Raw genomic sequence first — 16,516 nt, 5'->3', positions numbered from 1 at the left:
TCTTTAATCAGATATTGCATGATTTTCCCTTGAAATTCCCACCCCGATATCTGCTGGGAAGGCTACACAGCTTGGCATGTACAGTCCAGGAGGTTCCTCCAAGTGCATCGATGATAACTTTTTGACTCAGGTGGTGGAGGAGCCCACAAGGGGAGGTTTACTACTGGACCTGGCACTGACAAACAAAGAGGGACAGGTGGAGGACATTAAGGCTGGGGGCAGCCTTGGCTGTAGTGACCATAAGAAGACAGAGTTCAGGATTAAGCGTAGTATGCATGAAATAGCAAGTAGGATTGCAGCCTTGGACTTCAGGAGGGCTAACTTTGATCTCTTCAAGGAATTGCTTTGAGAACTCCCATGGGAGAGGGCTCTGGAGGGTAGGGGGGCTCAGGAGAGCTGGTTGATATTCAAGCATCTCTTCCTCCAAGCTCAGGATCGGTGCATCTTGCAAGAGCAAGAAATCAGGCAAGAGAAGCAGGAGACCTGCGTGGCTGAGCAGGGACCTTCTGAAAAAGCTTAAGTGGAAGAAGGAGGTTTACAGTATGTGGAAGAAGGGACTGACCGCTTGGAAAGATTACAGAAATGCCATCAGAGTATGCAGGGATGAAAGGAAGAAGGCCAAGGCACTTTGGAATTAAAACTGGCGAGGGATGTTCAAGTACATCGAAGGCAAAAGGAGAACTACAGAAAATGTGGGCCCGCTGTTGAACGAGACAGGTGCCGTGGTGACCGACGATGCAGAGGAGGTGGAGTTACTGAATGCCTTCTTTGCTTCTGTCTTCACTGCTCAGGCCAGTCCTCAGGAGTCCCAGACTTTGGAGGTAACAGAGAAAATCTGGAGGAAGGAAGGCTTTCCCTTGGTTGAAGAGGATCACCTTAGAGATCAGGTAAGTAAACTGGATATCCACAAGTCCATGGGTCCTGGTGGGATGCACCTGTGAGTGCTGAGGGAGCTGGCAGAAGTCATTGCTGGGCCACTCTCCATCATCTTTGAAAGGTCCTGGAGAACAGGCGAGGTACCTGAGGACTGGAGGAAAGCCAGTTTTCAAAAAGGGGCAAGAAGGAGGACCTGGGAAACTACAGGCAAGGCCACATGGAAAGGTGATGGAACAGCTCATTCTGGGCATCATTTGAAAGCATCTGGAGGAAAAGGTGGTTATCAGAAGTAGTCAACAGGGATTCAACAAGGGGAAGTCTTGTCTGACTGATCTGACAGCCTTCTACAATGGCATGACTGGATGGGTGGGTGAGGGGAGAGCAGTGGATGTTGTCTACCTTGACTTCAGGAAGGCTTTTGACACCTTCTCCTGCATCGTCCTCACAGGCAAGCTTAGGAAGTGTGGGTTAGATGAATGGACAGTGTGGTAGATTGAACAGTGGCTGGCAGATAGAGCTCAGAGGGTTGTGGTGAGGAAAGGCTGAGGGACTTGGGGCTGTTCAGTCTGGAGAAGAGAAGACTGAGGGGGGATCTTACCAATACTTACAAATACTTAACGGCAGGGTGCCAGGGGGATGGGAACAGTCTTTGTTCAGTGGTGCCCAGTGACAGGACAAGAGGGAACGGGCACAAACGTGACCATCGGCAGTTCCATCTCCACCTGAGGAGGGCCTTCTCTGCTGTGAGGGCGGCAGAGCAGTGGCACAGGCTGCCCAGAGAGTGGGGGAGCTCCAGAGGGACCTTCCAGCCCTCACCAGTCTGTGATTCTGTGAAACCAATATTGAGGTGGATGACTCACAGCAGTGTAAGTCACACTATTTACTCTTTTGAAGTAATGACAGAACAATGAAATTCTCGTAGTCCTATGAATTTTTCAAAGATAGATTTATTCTAAGGGAATTATATCTGTTTTCTGAAATTGAATAAACAGGAAAAAGTCTATCTTGAGACATGCCTACAATGCCATTTGTCTCCTGATGGCATTCTGCAACAGTGGAGAGGATTGAATTGGATTTGGCGTTAGTAAGTTTGACTAGGAAAGGATTATTGGCGGGGGTTCGCCAACAGCGCTGTAGTATTTGGAACTTGTTGCTTCTTTGGAGATACCATACAATCTTGTGGGTTTTTGAAATGCAGCAAAGCATACCTATACAGCTGGGCTCTCAGAGCAATGTGAGCTCTTTCTTTCCCTTTTGAATAGATTTGAATATTCATGGTTAATGGGGTTTTAATATTAATGTTGGCAGTTTATGTTGCCATAATCTCAATTGTCAGGGTGCCTTTTGTAGGCAATGAAAACAAAATCTGGAGAAGAAGGGGAAGGAAACTGGCATTGTATACTTGTGCTTCTGGATTGACAGCAGTGGTTGAAGCCAAAGTGTGAAACACGCAGAGATACAGACCTCCCTACATTGTCAGTCGTTGCTGCCTTCTCTAGAATACCAGCTTCCCTAGATTTCCCAGATCTGCCTTCTTGTAACATGTGTTAAAAAAAAAAAGAAGGTACTGTATTCTTTCCTATAGATGAGTAAAAAATCCTGAGCTTGGGCTGGAGGATCGACTAGCTTTCTTCACTGATGAGAAATATTATACACAGCTGCTAAAACCTTGCCATCTTTTGTCATGCCAGACTTGAGCTGCAGCGGGACCCTCAATGGACTGATCTGTGAGCTCTGCTCCGCGCTCCTCAGAGGGTACAGAAGGAAGCTTTAAATTACAGTCACAGCCTGTGATCCCGAAGCTATTCTAGTGTTGAACCTTTTGTCCCCTGAGAAGGCGGCTGTTGTAACTCATATCGTGTCCGAAGTCCCATATTGGGACTGCAGGTTATAGGAATACTTTTCCCAGCGCTCTACTCCATGTTCACTTCCTGCACAGCGGAATGCAGGAGACATCTAACATTGAAGAAATCTTCCTCTGCAAAGTCCTCCTTGGGACAGCTTTTGGTTTTGCGCCATTGAAAGCTTTACTACGTTTTGAGGCACAGTGTTCATTGACACAGCCAGTTCTTACCGCCCTGTGATTTTTTTTTTCTATGGTCTTCTGCACATCTATGAACTTTTCAAGGATGATCCTGCTTAGTTTGTGAGTTCAGAAGTCTGACTCTGTGTAATTTTTACTGAGTTGATCCTTCTGGTTTTAAGGCCAGTATTTATAACCAATTTGGAAGTCGCATCTATTACAATTCTCATTTTAATTTTTTTTAATTATGTACTAATAAAGCAAATGGATATGTCTGTAACGTATATCCAAGGGTTCACCAGGGCTTTAGGAGGACAGCTCAGTGTTACATCTAACGTGATGTAACTGCAGGCTGCTCCCAAACCATTCTCCCCCGTTTTCTGTCTTTATCTGCGCGTTGCTGTTGCGCCCCTCGCAGGAGGGGACGGCACAGCCTCTGGGGGTGACTGCGCATGGGGCCGGGGCGGCACAGGACCGCCTTTTCAGCGACTGTTCATCCACTGAACAGGATGTCTTTTTCACCCACTGTTCATGCGATGGAGGGGTAATTGTTTCTGAGCACTAATGAAGCCAAACACAGTGTTCTCTCTTTATAACGCATCTTCCTTTTTTTTTTTTTTTTTTACCTAAGGAAGTATTTCAGTTACACCTGTAAGTTAGTCCCTGATGCCCAGTGTAGATTTTGCTTTCCAGCTAAGTATAATTTGGTATTTTGCCAGGAGCATAGATATCTGTAAAGTACACGCTCTGACTTTTTTAGGAGATGCTTTGGGATTGTGTTTATCGGATTCAGGGAAACTATACCTTATTAAGTCTTTTTTTTTCACTTGCCTGAAGGTTGAAAATTTTTTTCTGAAGTACATCAAAACGAGAACATGACAGGCCAATTACTTTTTTTAATTTATTCAGTAGTAATCAGTAAACAGATACTTTCTCATACCCACTCAGCATGTTTTCTATATGCATTTTGGTTTTGTGGAGGCAGATTGCTGTCAAGTTAGACGCTCCAGCACCATTAGTAGGGTCTCTCCATTAGTATCTATTGACAGGAGTTTGATCATACAGTGTTGGCTGCAGCTGGGACTGAGTATTGGCTCTGGCAGCGTGATTCGTTGTGAGATGGTTGCTTTGTTCCTCCAGCTGATACTACCTGGCACAGAGTTTGGCAGCGCACGATAAATGGCCAATGGTAAAACAGTTTTCTATTCAATAACTTGTGTTAATAGCATTAGGTTTGCTTTTTCACTCCAGTCTGGGAACGCCGCATCCTTGCAGTGCAGCAGAGCAATTGCTGTACAGGAGAGGAGGAGCTGGTCCCAGCCCGGAGGCTTTTCCCCGGGTGGTGGGATGCGGTTTGCAGCCTTTCAGGCTAACGAGGAAATTGAATCTAGGTCTCCCGCTGCTTGGAAGAGTTTGCTGCTCTCCAGGCTATTATTAAAATACACATATCAACGTAAGCACCTGTCTTAGAAGAAAACCTCACCAACTGTGATTTATGCTGTGAGCGTACCCTGAGGTTAGACCCCTCAGCCAACTAGTGTCAGAACTGCGCAGAGGGGGCGACCGGAGCTGTGCCCAGAGCAGAAGCCCCCCGTGTTCAGGGAGCCGTGAGGTGAGGAGTGCGGTGCCTGGGGAGCAGGGGCTCAGCGCGGGTTGGGAGGCAGCTGTGGCAAGGCTGCTTTGGTTGTAGTGTGAGATCTATGTGCAGACATTGTGCCAAACAGTACAAAGTTCCTTCACAGAAGTTGGGGTATTCCAGTACTGTCTTAAGGGCCACGGGAGAATTACAGCGTGAAATAAGGTGAAGATTAACTAGTTTAGATGACAAGTGCTTTTCAGCAGCCATTATCTCCGCTGAGGGATGGTTGAATGTTCTCAACTGTTTGTTGAAATGTTATTTTCTGTGCCTCTGGGTACATCCATAGTTGCAGTGCATGTATTGTAATCCTGCATCTGGTAAAAGTATAACATAATGCAAATTATGCAGGCAGATTTTAAAACAACTGTGTGGCTTTCTGCAAGTTTGACAACTTTTTATACTGTTGACTTAGACAGCACGGTGCTCTGAACAGTCACTTGCCATGTGTCCACAGCCAAAACCCCCAGACAGGTTTTTGTGTGAAAATTCCACGCTCTGTGTGTTGGACCAGCAGTTAAATGGATCGAAGTAAAAGGCTTTATGGTGGCTTCTCTGTTGTAGAATGCAATACATTATTCATGACACCAACCTGCCTTGGCAAGCTTAAATGCATTTCTAGCATTTAACTTCAGATATATATCCAAATCCAGAAATTACAGTGTGACATAGCATCCTCCACTTTGATCCAAGGATCTCTTAATAAGCCCCTCACATCTCTGTCAGTTACTAGAGGAAGAATGTGAAGGACTAGCCTGAATATTACTGCATTTGAAGTTGGAGAAAGAAAAAAATCATCTTTGGCTATTGCCTTGCTAATTCATCTTCATTCCAAATGGTGAACATGTTGGTAGACGCGAATGAGAAGCCTCCAGAGTATAAATAATAAACGCTTCTTCCAGCAGTACAGAGCACTTTATGTTTTTGAAATGATGCCAGTATTTTTTTTTTTGCTTTTAAATGGATTACGTTGTTACATAGTACTACGCTTTTTGCTCGACTTTGAAAGTCTTTATCTGTGTTCATAACTGTTGATTTTATATAATTACTAGCATAAAACATCATATGCTGCAAATTAAACACAAACAAATGAAATGAATGTTCAGGGAATTCCTAGCAATTTGTAGTATTTTGTATGAGCTCCGTGCAGATGTTTAGGAGTTTCTCAGTTCTTGACAAGTAATAGATGATTTTGTTCAAAATGTCTAAATTATGAATATATTTATGTGTTTTCTGACTAGGATAATGTTTGTGAATTTATCTTACCTGAGTTATAAATATTACATTAAATCCACACTAATGACAATAGTAAGTGAACGCAAAATGCATCCCTTCCCTCCACCCCCCTGCCCCCAACATTTCTAACCGTGCAGATAGTTGAAGACATGTTGTGGCACTGACTTCTGTTCCTGTAGGAGTCCTTTATCCCCTCCACTTTGGCTTCCTTAGTGTATAAGGTGCATCTTAGTATGTCTTAGGCACAAGACAAAAGTATAAATTAGCTGTCCATCATAAATTCCTTTGAAAATCACAGCATGAATCTTTATAAGGTTCCAGCTATCACTTAGGATAAAACACTCACTTTTCTAACACTGAAAGAGGTAATGCTGATTAGAAAACCACAAAGTGAAATCTTAGGAGCAAAGATTGGGTTAACCTTGGATTTTCTTGGTGACTGTTGCAGTATACTTTCTTTGCATAGATCCCAGACTTGGTCAGCAGCGGAAATATCTCATCTTTGTATTTCATAGTGCTGGTATCAGTACTTAACAGTGAGTATACACATAGGGCATTCAGATAAGATGATATGGTGGGTCTGCCGCATGTGAAAATGAAAACGTGGGCATTTCACATTTTAATAAAGGGTGAGAAGAGAATTATTTTCCTAAAGTAGTCAATTTGTAGGATGAGTCTTTTCAGAAAGGAGTTCCAGTTGAGGACCAGAAACTAGTACTTATTGTCTGTCGGCATCCTGTTGAGATACAGTTCAAAACAAAGCATATAAAAGCAATGATAAGTTTCTGTGCTGGGCTGCTGTTTATCCTTTGGATGAAGTGGAAGAAAGGTAGCAGAACGATGCTGTGTGTTGTAGAGAATTTTGTGGGAGTCATAAAGTAACCAGGTCATAGCAAGCTTTAGCTTTTGCATGGTTTTCCCTTTTTAATGTGAATGAATCTATTGCGGAAGCACTGCAGTTTCTTTCCTGAATTGCCTCTGCTTTTACACAAGGATGAAATTCCAGTCAGAGACAGTCGCCTTTGTTTCCTGAATGCATGGTCGTATAATATGACTCTGTATTAAATAGTATCTGCAGATAGAAATTTGATAATGGTACCTTAAATATTCCCGTCCCAGGGAAGTAAATGGGTAATTGAGCCATCGGTATCACTGGAAGTGTGATTAAGGCAGAAGCGCAGGAAGTTTTTCAAAGAAGGCGAAGCTTCAGTGAGGAATGAAGAATCTCAGCTGCCAGAAGGCCTTTGATGTACGACTGTATGGTGCATTCAGAGCAGACAGGTGATCTCTGATTTGATGAAATTTCCTTTAACAGAAAAGGCTTCCTTCTCTTTTTTAGGTATAGGAAGATCTCCTGAGAAATCGGTCATAGTTAGACTGCAGAATGAGGAGCTGAGCTGCTGTTTGGCTGTATCTGCTGCTCTCTGGCCATGTCTTGCCTCAGGCTGTTCATTCCCAGCTCACCAATGTGAGAGGCATTGCAGCTCTCACAATTTCTTATGCCTCTTTTGAGGGCAAATGTATTTGATCTCTGCTTTGTGCAGTGCGGTGTTCTGGCCCTGTTTCATCGTCATGAGATAAATCCTCTTCAGACTCCTTCAAAACCTCAGAGTCTTGACACAGCAGAACTTTTGCAGCTGAGCTGTATTGCGCCCCAGGAGTGCCGCCCTCGCTGCGCGGGGCCGTGGGTTGTGCGGCGTGGGGAGGGCTGGAGAGGTAGCGGCTCCTGCGCCCTCGCTGAAGAGAGCTCAAGAGCAAGTGCGGGAGTTACTGGAACCAAGTGGCAATTGTGGAATAAACCCACGCAGTCAATAGACATAGACAATAAAAGAATAGTCGCCGAATCTGTGGATTTGGGATTTGGCTCTACAGTAGCAGCAAATGGAAGCAGACGATAATCAGCTCCTGCACTGTTGGTGCAGAGGGTAATGAGTGAACATTTACTGCTTCTGTTCTGAGAAGCCACGCTGAGTTAGCAGCAGCATTTGGCCAGCTTAGCTTTGATTTTATTACAAATGTCAGGCGCTTGTGTCTAGACTGGTGTTTTGGCAGCTAATTGATCTCCAGCATTTGGTATGCTAATTATTTCTTTCATAATATGCTAATGTGTGTACAGTGAAAAAACACCTTTTAAATGCTGCGAGGATATCTCAGAGGCATATTTGGAAATGGAAGGTAAGACCTGTAAATCTTGATTTGTATCAGCACGATATACAAGTGATTGAGTGCTTATAGTTGTGGGAATGTAGCTGAAAAACGGAGGTGTTAAGACAGATATTGTTTAGTCATACAGTGACTGTACAGGGTGTGCATAACAGGCTGTCCTGTGCAGCCCAAACAGCTAGAAAATTGGTGTGGATTTGGGAATATACTACTCTGTTAAGCACACTTAATAGATCTTTGCAGCTTCTTTAGCTTCTACTACATGGATGTTCTTTTTTGTGAAGTCAGTACACATAGTTTTTATCATATTTCCTGCAGTTAGAGAATGAAAAATGGTACAGACGTATAGTTGAGTCACCTCCCAGTTCCCCTCTCGGATAGCACGTACCTCTCTACATTAAGATTACTCCTCCAGGTAACTGAATTATTTGCTGGCGCTCTGTGAATTCCTACCATTTGACCATTCAAAAGTACATGTTACCTGACTGCTTTCTGGGATGTGCTTGTATGCTAGATAGTTCACTCCCTAATTTTTTGTCCATTCCCTTTTTGGATTTTCTTCACGCTCTGGGTACTTCTAAAATACAGTCTGATGCGTCTCAGTCATTAGCTTCCTGTAGCTCCACCTGGAATTAGAATTGTACACGTTCTTAACTCTTGGAAAGAAAGGCACCATCAAGGAGAGTTTTCATGCACATTTTCTTTTGTCTCCCTCCACTCGGATATTTTTAAAAATACTTTCATTAAATACTGAAAAAGGTAAATGGTTTTGAAAGCTATCAAAGCAAGTCTGTGGAAGAGTATCTATTGAGCAGCCTTCCTAGGACCGAGCTGCAAGAACACGTTATTAATGTAGTACAGAGCCAGAGGCAGAACCGGGATCCTTACTGACCTTTGGCCATCAGCCATCTTTGGCAACTGAACAATTTAATTTCTTTAAATATTTTTAGAAGAAAATCTAGCAGTTTTCTTTTATACAGGCACCTTTTGCATAGACTAATAGGCTGTCCCAGTGCCATTAAGTAGATAGCAATTAGATTACTAATATGTACTTAAAGTTTTAAATAATAGGAAAATGTCTGCTCTACATTTGGCTTCAGTCCCTGGCAGCAGATTAGCTGAACACCTATCAAGTATCGTAAGTGCATGAGCAGATTCTACAACTGTTACTGGGAACAGATTCCATGTTTGCTGTAATAAGCTTATCTGTATGCCCAAAGCCCTGTTCTCCCTCCTGTTGACTGGAGAGGACCTTGATTTTATCCGCAGGGGTATAAGGAACTGATTATTCAGTATTTTTATACTGAAATGTAGTCAGTTATATTTAGTTTCACGTTGGGCTTCTTCAGAACTGATACAACACTGGTGACAAAGTAAAATTCCTCATCGTGACACAAATGTAGATGATAAAAGGAGCTGGTCTCTCATAAATGACATACTTTCCTTCTTGTTCTAGCTTACTTTTCAAACGTTTAATGTTCCTCACTTGGAAAACTGGTTTTTGGAAGCAACAAGTATCATCTGACATCCTGAATCTCCCTCTTAAGCTGGGGCTCTCAAGGGAATAATTTTAACTGAAATTGAAGGATAAATGTATTTTTGCATCAAAACAAGGACTCCTTGGTAGATCTTATTTGTAGACCTTTACTTCTGGGTCAGGAAATTATTTCCTGGATGCACTCGGACCCTACAGCAACAGACTGGAGAGTTAATACATGGAATGCATCGTGGGCTTTTTTATCTTTCAGCCCAAAGAATTACATCTGGTTGACACCATGTAGTTATACCATGACTGCTCCTTTGAGGCTTCATTGATGAGGCTAAAACCTTTGCCACTTTCATCTATGCGCATAACATATTACAAATGCCACGCAACGTAATGTCTTACTATGCTTACACATTATTCAAACATAGCACACAGCAGTAAGGTTATTGATACAGCTTTAACAAGGGACATGCTCAGACTGGTTAGATTGTTGAAATACAGCTTTAATAAGGGGAATAACTAGAACTTGTAAGTGATTTAAACAACGAAGCGTACTGATTTCAGTATAAAGAAATGTAACACGCTTCAGAAACCTCACATGCAGCTGAGGAGACTTTAAACAAATGTGTTTGTGACTGTTTGTTTGAATGTTGAGTTGAATTTTGTTTAGCCCTATTGGTGCCTCTTGCATTTGCTTTCTATAAATATTCTAGACAACAGGATTTATGAGCGGGAACATTCACCAAAAAAATCACAGCATAACCTTTGTAAGCACAACAATAGTCTCCATAAGATACAGCATCCACACGGAAGATTTGATGTTATAAATTACATCCTGTCAACAGGAAAAAGAAAACATCTTTGAAGAATTAAGTCAGATAAGTCAAATTTATGATGCTAAAAACCTGGAAGAAAATTCAAAAAATGACTCAGAAATAAGTCAGCGGGGATGAGGGGAGTCAGCAGATAAATGGTACTGTGTGAGACCAGTGAGTGGTCAGGAAGAAGGAAATCACACCTAGAGCATGAATTCCAGATAAGACTGGTGTATGGAAGTTAACAAATGAACAGAAATATAACGGGGTTTCAATTAAATGTGGAAAATTGTCCTCCAGAAAGCTAACGTGCAAAATATATGCCCCCTTAATATGATACATATTGGCTTTCAAATGTAAACTTGCCCTTTTGAAATTGCACCAGGTGTCCCATGCAGTCACGTCCTTATGCTCAAATGCAAGGTGCTGTTTCCAAAGCGTTTGTTGTGCACGCAGTACACACACATCGGCAGTTGGATTAATGGTACTCAGTGGATTAATTAGAGGCTGCCACCGCAGTACATTCAGTACTTTCTGACAGTTCAGTAATGCAGCTAGGATACATCAGCTTGTATCCTGTGAAACGCATTATTCCAAAATATTTTTCTCATGTGTGATTTTATTTTTTTAGTAGTACTTGAAATTTTAAACCTCTCTCAACGAGTGCTTCCAGATGCTCCAGGTTAGCTCCAGACAAATTAGGCGCTCTTTCTCTTGCCCAGCTGAGCTTGGATCTGCCCTGCTTTGCTCATGCTGTGTGTTTAAGTCCATTCAATGTCTGTTGAGAAATGTACGCAATACACTGCGTTATTTTTAGAAGGCTGGAGTGCTTCTGAATGAATAGCAGTAGGTAAATAAACCATATTCTTAAACAGTGTGTCTCACGAAGAGATCTAAGCTGTGATTTCAGCTTAGGTACGAGGATTGCTGTATTGGCCTGCGAGTCGGCAGCTCTGTCCTGCGGGCGGTAACGTACGGCGTGCCAACTCGGGGACTCGGACTCAGCCGGCTCTTCACGGAGTTTGAATAAGCACAGTTCAGGGATAAATACTTCTCCCATTTCACATAGTTCCTCAGGACGTTAGTATCCCCTTTGGCAGTACTCACGATTTTGGATCAAACTGAAAACAAACATCTGCAATAATGCAAACCGTGGCTCAGGAGAATAATGTTGAAGTGAGAGCGTACACCTGTTAAAACTCTGAATTTTAAGCTGTGATATTTCCTCTTTGTTACTAAATGTCTCATAAACTTTGCCCAACCTCCTTAGCAGCCACAAAGAACTGTGCTGTCGATAAGAAGTCCTGAAGATGGCAGTTACTTTTTAAGTGGTTGTTACTGGAATAATCTCTTGTCATAATCTGAGCCCTCTGGTTGCTGCTCGGCAATCCTTTTTGTATCAAAGAAGTTAGACTTACTATAAAGATCAAGTCATTTATTCAAGAGTCCCAGAGCAGCAGTCAGCAATGATATACTCATGCAAATCTTGCTTTTGCTGCAATTGGAGGCAAACTGTGGAGCAAATCTGGGTTTGTAATGAACCTCATTCACAAGAGCTCCCTTCCCTCTGCCCTTCTCTGGAGCAGTGCTTATGCTGGTTCTCATTCGGTTTTACTTTATCTTTGTAGATCCTAAGCATCAAATCTAGCTAGAAAAAAAGAAAAAACATTTACCAATAACTAATTCCACAATGGGGCTATCTTTCTGACTAAGCAGAAGTATTACAAGCTCTAACAAGAGTTCTTTAATCGTCAGAAGACAAGATGTTTAGTTTTCCCAGCAATTAGTTTCATCACTGTTGCGTTAACTCTGTCTTCTGGCTTGGAAAACGGAGGAGGAGGCTTGGTGATTGAGCCCAAAGCAGTACGTTATAAAGCACAACTCCGAATTGTAGCACAGTGGCAAGTAAGTCAGACGAGATTTTCAGAATAGTCCCTTTACTTTTCCCTTTATTTTTAGAATATTCCCGTTAGGGGCTTTCATTCATAAACAGTATTTTATGTAAGCATGACAGGATGACACTAAAAATTAAACCTGAATGCAAATTAGTAAATGCTATTGCAGCCTAACGTTTGTGGCACTTACAAAAAAGGTTAAAAATATTCCTGCAGAAAAATAAACGTTTGCTGTCTTTTTCATATATTAGGGAATACATTCCAGAATCTCCTCCTGGTTTTAGGAATTTCACTCATCTCTTCACAGCACAGTGATGGCACATCAAGCGAGGCACATCTGTAACGGGTGGCATGCTACCCGTTAGGTGTGGTAAGGCTGTGCTGGTAAGGTACGTGCCTGGTGCCTTTGACTTCCCAGCTCAAACAGCTAAGTACGCCTTTCCCACCGCTCTGACTGAGTGTGGGCTTTGGCACGCAACCCAGGATCAGGATTTGAACCTACACGCCTGGATTTGTAGCGTTTCCTAGAACAGCTCTTACACTAAGCCCTTTATCAGATCAAACAACAGAAAAGAAATTCCTTGACTTAATTGACTGTGGTAGCTCAATGGATCTGTATTGAATTATTTGCCATTGATCCAGGCTAAAACAGCTTCACACATAAGCTGGCGTGTGCTGGATAACTTCAAGTCCTAATTTTTGGAAGGTATCTGGTTGCAGTCGTTTTACAAGCAGAAAGAGGCTAAGGTGATTCTCTTAGTCTCATCCTTACAATTCTAACAGCCTAAGAAATCATATTGTACTTTGATCATCACAGGTAAAAGTTACTTTGGTCTATGCTTAATGATTCATGGAGATAGTGAAATAAATAGATGACTGAGACTCTTAGCATTGTACAAACAGATCGATTGGGTTATGATGTATAGACATCTAATTATTTTGAGAATTTGTATGTAAGTAAGTGCTCTACTTTATCTTTGTTTATCATTACTATTAACATTTTGGATAGTTGTAGCAGAGCTTAGATTTTGATTCTTTAATCTTCAATTGTTTTTTAATCATTTCATTTAGAAGGGGTTTAGCGTCGTAAGAACTGCTATGAAAGTGATCTTTAGTTAAACCTGTGAAGTGTGAATATCATCTGTCAAAGCAGATGTACAGCGTGTCTACTGTTAATATCTTTGGCCTGTAATCCTGTTTTCCCGGGTTGTGTGGGCACTGACAGTTAACTCAAACTTCGGCTAAACCTAGGCGAACAGGATATTTTCCTGCCCTACAGTCCGCTGGTCAGACAATCAGTGACTTGTTCACGCTACTCACAAACTCATTAGACCTTTATGGTCTGTCTGGCTGAGGCACTGCGAGGATGTAGAACATGCTCTTTTATAGCCCGGGATATTTTTCACAGGCTGAAGATTAAGGATTTATGGGCAAAATATTTTCCATTTGATTTGGAAATGAAATCTATGTAATTTGTAACTGCCAATTTTTGACATGCTTGATAGAATGAAAACATTGAAGGGGATCTGTTTCACAAATCATTTCCCTTAATGCCATTCATTTCATAATACGTAAAGCATTGCTAACCACTTGAATGCAAAGTATTGAAAATGGCATTACCACTATTGCGGTATATGTTTTCTAGTGAACATCCTTTGTTCTGCAAAGAAAGAAATTTAGTCTGTGACATCATTTCATGATGGCATACTGTGCGAAAGATACTGAACAAAGCAATTAAATATAAAAGTACCGGTGAATTCAGGTCTTAGATAGTGAAAATACAGATGGGGTAATACCATTGCAATACCGAGTATTTGTGTTTGATGTTAGTGGGGAGTTAGCTACCTACTATAAAACATACAGAAAATGGACAATCACTTCCCCAAAGATCTTGTCATCTTAAATGAGGGAAAGATACAGGTTAAATCAAAATGGAACCGGGCAAGTGGCAGGAAGGGTAAGGTAAATCTGTTAGGAGCATTAAAATCAAATTGTATTTAATTTTACTGTTTAATCAACGATTGTTTAAATTAACTCCTCTGAAAATACGATTGCAGTCTGGCCAAACAGAGTTAGTTCAATGACAAGTAAAGACGTTTTTGACAAGTGTCATCTGAAGAGATTTGGGCTGGTTAACTCTTCTCCCACACAAGTACCTCTTAGTGCAAATAACCTTACCAGAGCCAGGGGATGAAATACCCCGCACAGGTCAATAGTGGAGCTGCGACTGATTCCAGTAAAGCCAAAATACTGCACAATCTGACTGTCGGTGTAAATAAACTGATCTCCAGATTCACTGTCAAATCTACAGCCTGGCCCCAGGTGCTTTGTCTGAAACGTACTCGGTGCAGAATCCTGAGCTAAAATTGCATAACCCTTTATTTTGTCATTTTCTTGTGTCAATCTTTTTCCGTCTGTGCACATTCTAGTTTCTTGCAAAAACTATCTCCACAGACAGTGACTTTTTTTTTCTTGGCCTACCAGATCTCTGTGGAGCCTCTCCATGGATCGTTACTTTGTCACACTCATTAGAACTTGAGATGAAACCTATTGAGGTGACTTAACATCATCTCGGAACACCAGGTGCTTTGGCATTTCGCATGTCGTATGGGTCAAGACATAATAGCATTTCTAATTGTCAGCCACAGAATGAGACACGAAAATAGCGAAAGGAGGAGGGAAGTCCCTGTAGGGAGAACTCGAGGTTATCACTCCACTTCTGACAGAATTGAAAAACGAACTCACCGACATGAAAGACTGAGCTGCTATAGTCATGTTCTCTAATGGAAAGGCACTGAACGGTGTTCTGCCTTTTGTCCTGGATTTCTAATCTCTCATGTATTCTTTTCTTTCTTTCTTTGTCCCAAGGCGGGTACACTACATTCTGTTCTGTGAATTCTAGCTCTAAATCCAAGTGTGTGTTTCTGCCACGGTGACTTCAAAAATATATGTAATTTAATTTAACGTACATACATGAGTGTGTGCGTGCATCTAGTACACACATGCAGCAATATAAATGACTGATATAAATGTGTATTTGTGGTTTATAGAGCTGTTATCACAGAGAGAAGGCAGAACTTCCCAATACTATAATGACAGTGAACCATCTGATCAAAGGACACAATTTCCCGGCCGGCAACAGGGAAACCATTCACCTCCTGCTGGACCTTAAGGCTCGTAGGAGTGAAGGGTTGCAGAGGGCCCCCATAAGCTCGTTGACTCTAGCACCCCGCCAAAGCCGGCCCACGTGTGGACTGTAATGATTATCCATATGGCAGCCTTCGGAGATGTACCAGGAGGTAATTTATCCTGCTCCCGTGCGAAGCGCTGAGACACCTGCAATGGAGTTTAATAACTGTGTGCCGGCGCTGCTGCACTGGCGGCCGAGTCCACGTGGGCAGTGGTGCTAATGGAGTTCGCAGAGAGGAGACACATCTCACTTGCTACAGAAAGTGCAATATTAGGTCTTTTCACAGTAGCATCTTATTTTGCAAAACCACCAAATCTAAGTGGACTAAGAGTTTGGAAAAGAAACTTGAGCAATACATACCCAGTTTTGAACATGTAAAAGCATTTGATACATCGTAATATATTTTATATATATGCAGACTTTAAAATATATTGATATGTATTTTGCATATCTCTAGCCAAATTCTGTGTTTTGAATTGCCCTTGGAATTGGGCAGAATTCTTTCAACTTCAGGGAGATATGCATTAATCAGAACTGAGTAATAAAGGTGACGGTCTCAGGGTTTGTTCTCCGGGCAGCTAACCTATTTCACTTTCAGATGTATTTCTAAGCCTGGCATTTTGGGCTAAATGTCTGTAGGGTACCAGGAAGATAACAGGTCCTGCAGAGGCTGACCCGCTGTTTCTCCGGTTGGCGATCGCTATCGGGGCGACAGGCAGCTCGTGTGTGTTCCCGCAGAGGTCTCCTGTTCCCGCCCTTCAGTCACCAGCAGCACACGGGAACGCTGGAGGCTGCAACTTCTCTTTTAAGCATCTGATGTTCTTTAAGAGTTCCTGCAGTGAATCTCTCTGACAAAGTTAGTTTTTACAGTGAGTACCTCTACAGTTAAGTTCTGTTTTCCCTCTGCTAGAAGGAAGGTCATCCTAATTAACGATTCTCAGGAAAGTAATGTATCATTTAGATGATCTAGAGAAATCCTGAATTTATTCCGATCAATGGCAAAAATCCTGTTGACTTAAAAGGGAATACATTTTTCATTTATGATTTTCATAGCACAGCCTAGAATATGGAAAGAAAAAGGGAGTGTATCTTTTAACGATTGGTTTCTTCTAATATTCTATCTGTATTTTATCCATAAAAGCTATATAAGATGGGAATATTAAGAACACCTGAAGTATGTTGAACAAAATCCTCAT

General features: G+C 41.9%; 1 protein-coding gene across 1 annotated transcript in view; it reads left to right on the top strand.

Annotated features, from left to right (window-relative positions):
• Window positions 1-650: 650 nt before the first annotated feature.
• The window catches only part of NPTX2 (neuronal pentraxin II), a 29,478-nt gene continuing 13,612 nt past the window's right edge, over window positions 651-16,516 (top strand). The window contains exon 1 of the mRNA XM_009886209.1: window positions 651-821. Within this exon, the coding sequence (XP_009884511.1) occupies window positions 651-821 (171 nt within the window). The remainder of the gene's footprint in view (window positions 822-16,516) is intronic.

Source organism: Charadrius vociferus, unplaced genomic scaffold (assembly GCF_000708025.1).
Source record: "Charadrius vociferus isolate BGI_N301 unplaced genomic scaffold, ASM70802v2 scaffold430, whole genome shotgun sequence".
Classification (NCBI taxonomy): Eukaryota; Metazoa; Chordata; class Aves; order Charadriiformes; family Charadriidae; genus Charadrius; species Charadrius vociferus.
The sequence above is the reverse complement of the archived record's forward strand: the minus strand, read 5'-3'. Positions and strand labels throughout refer to the sequence as shown.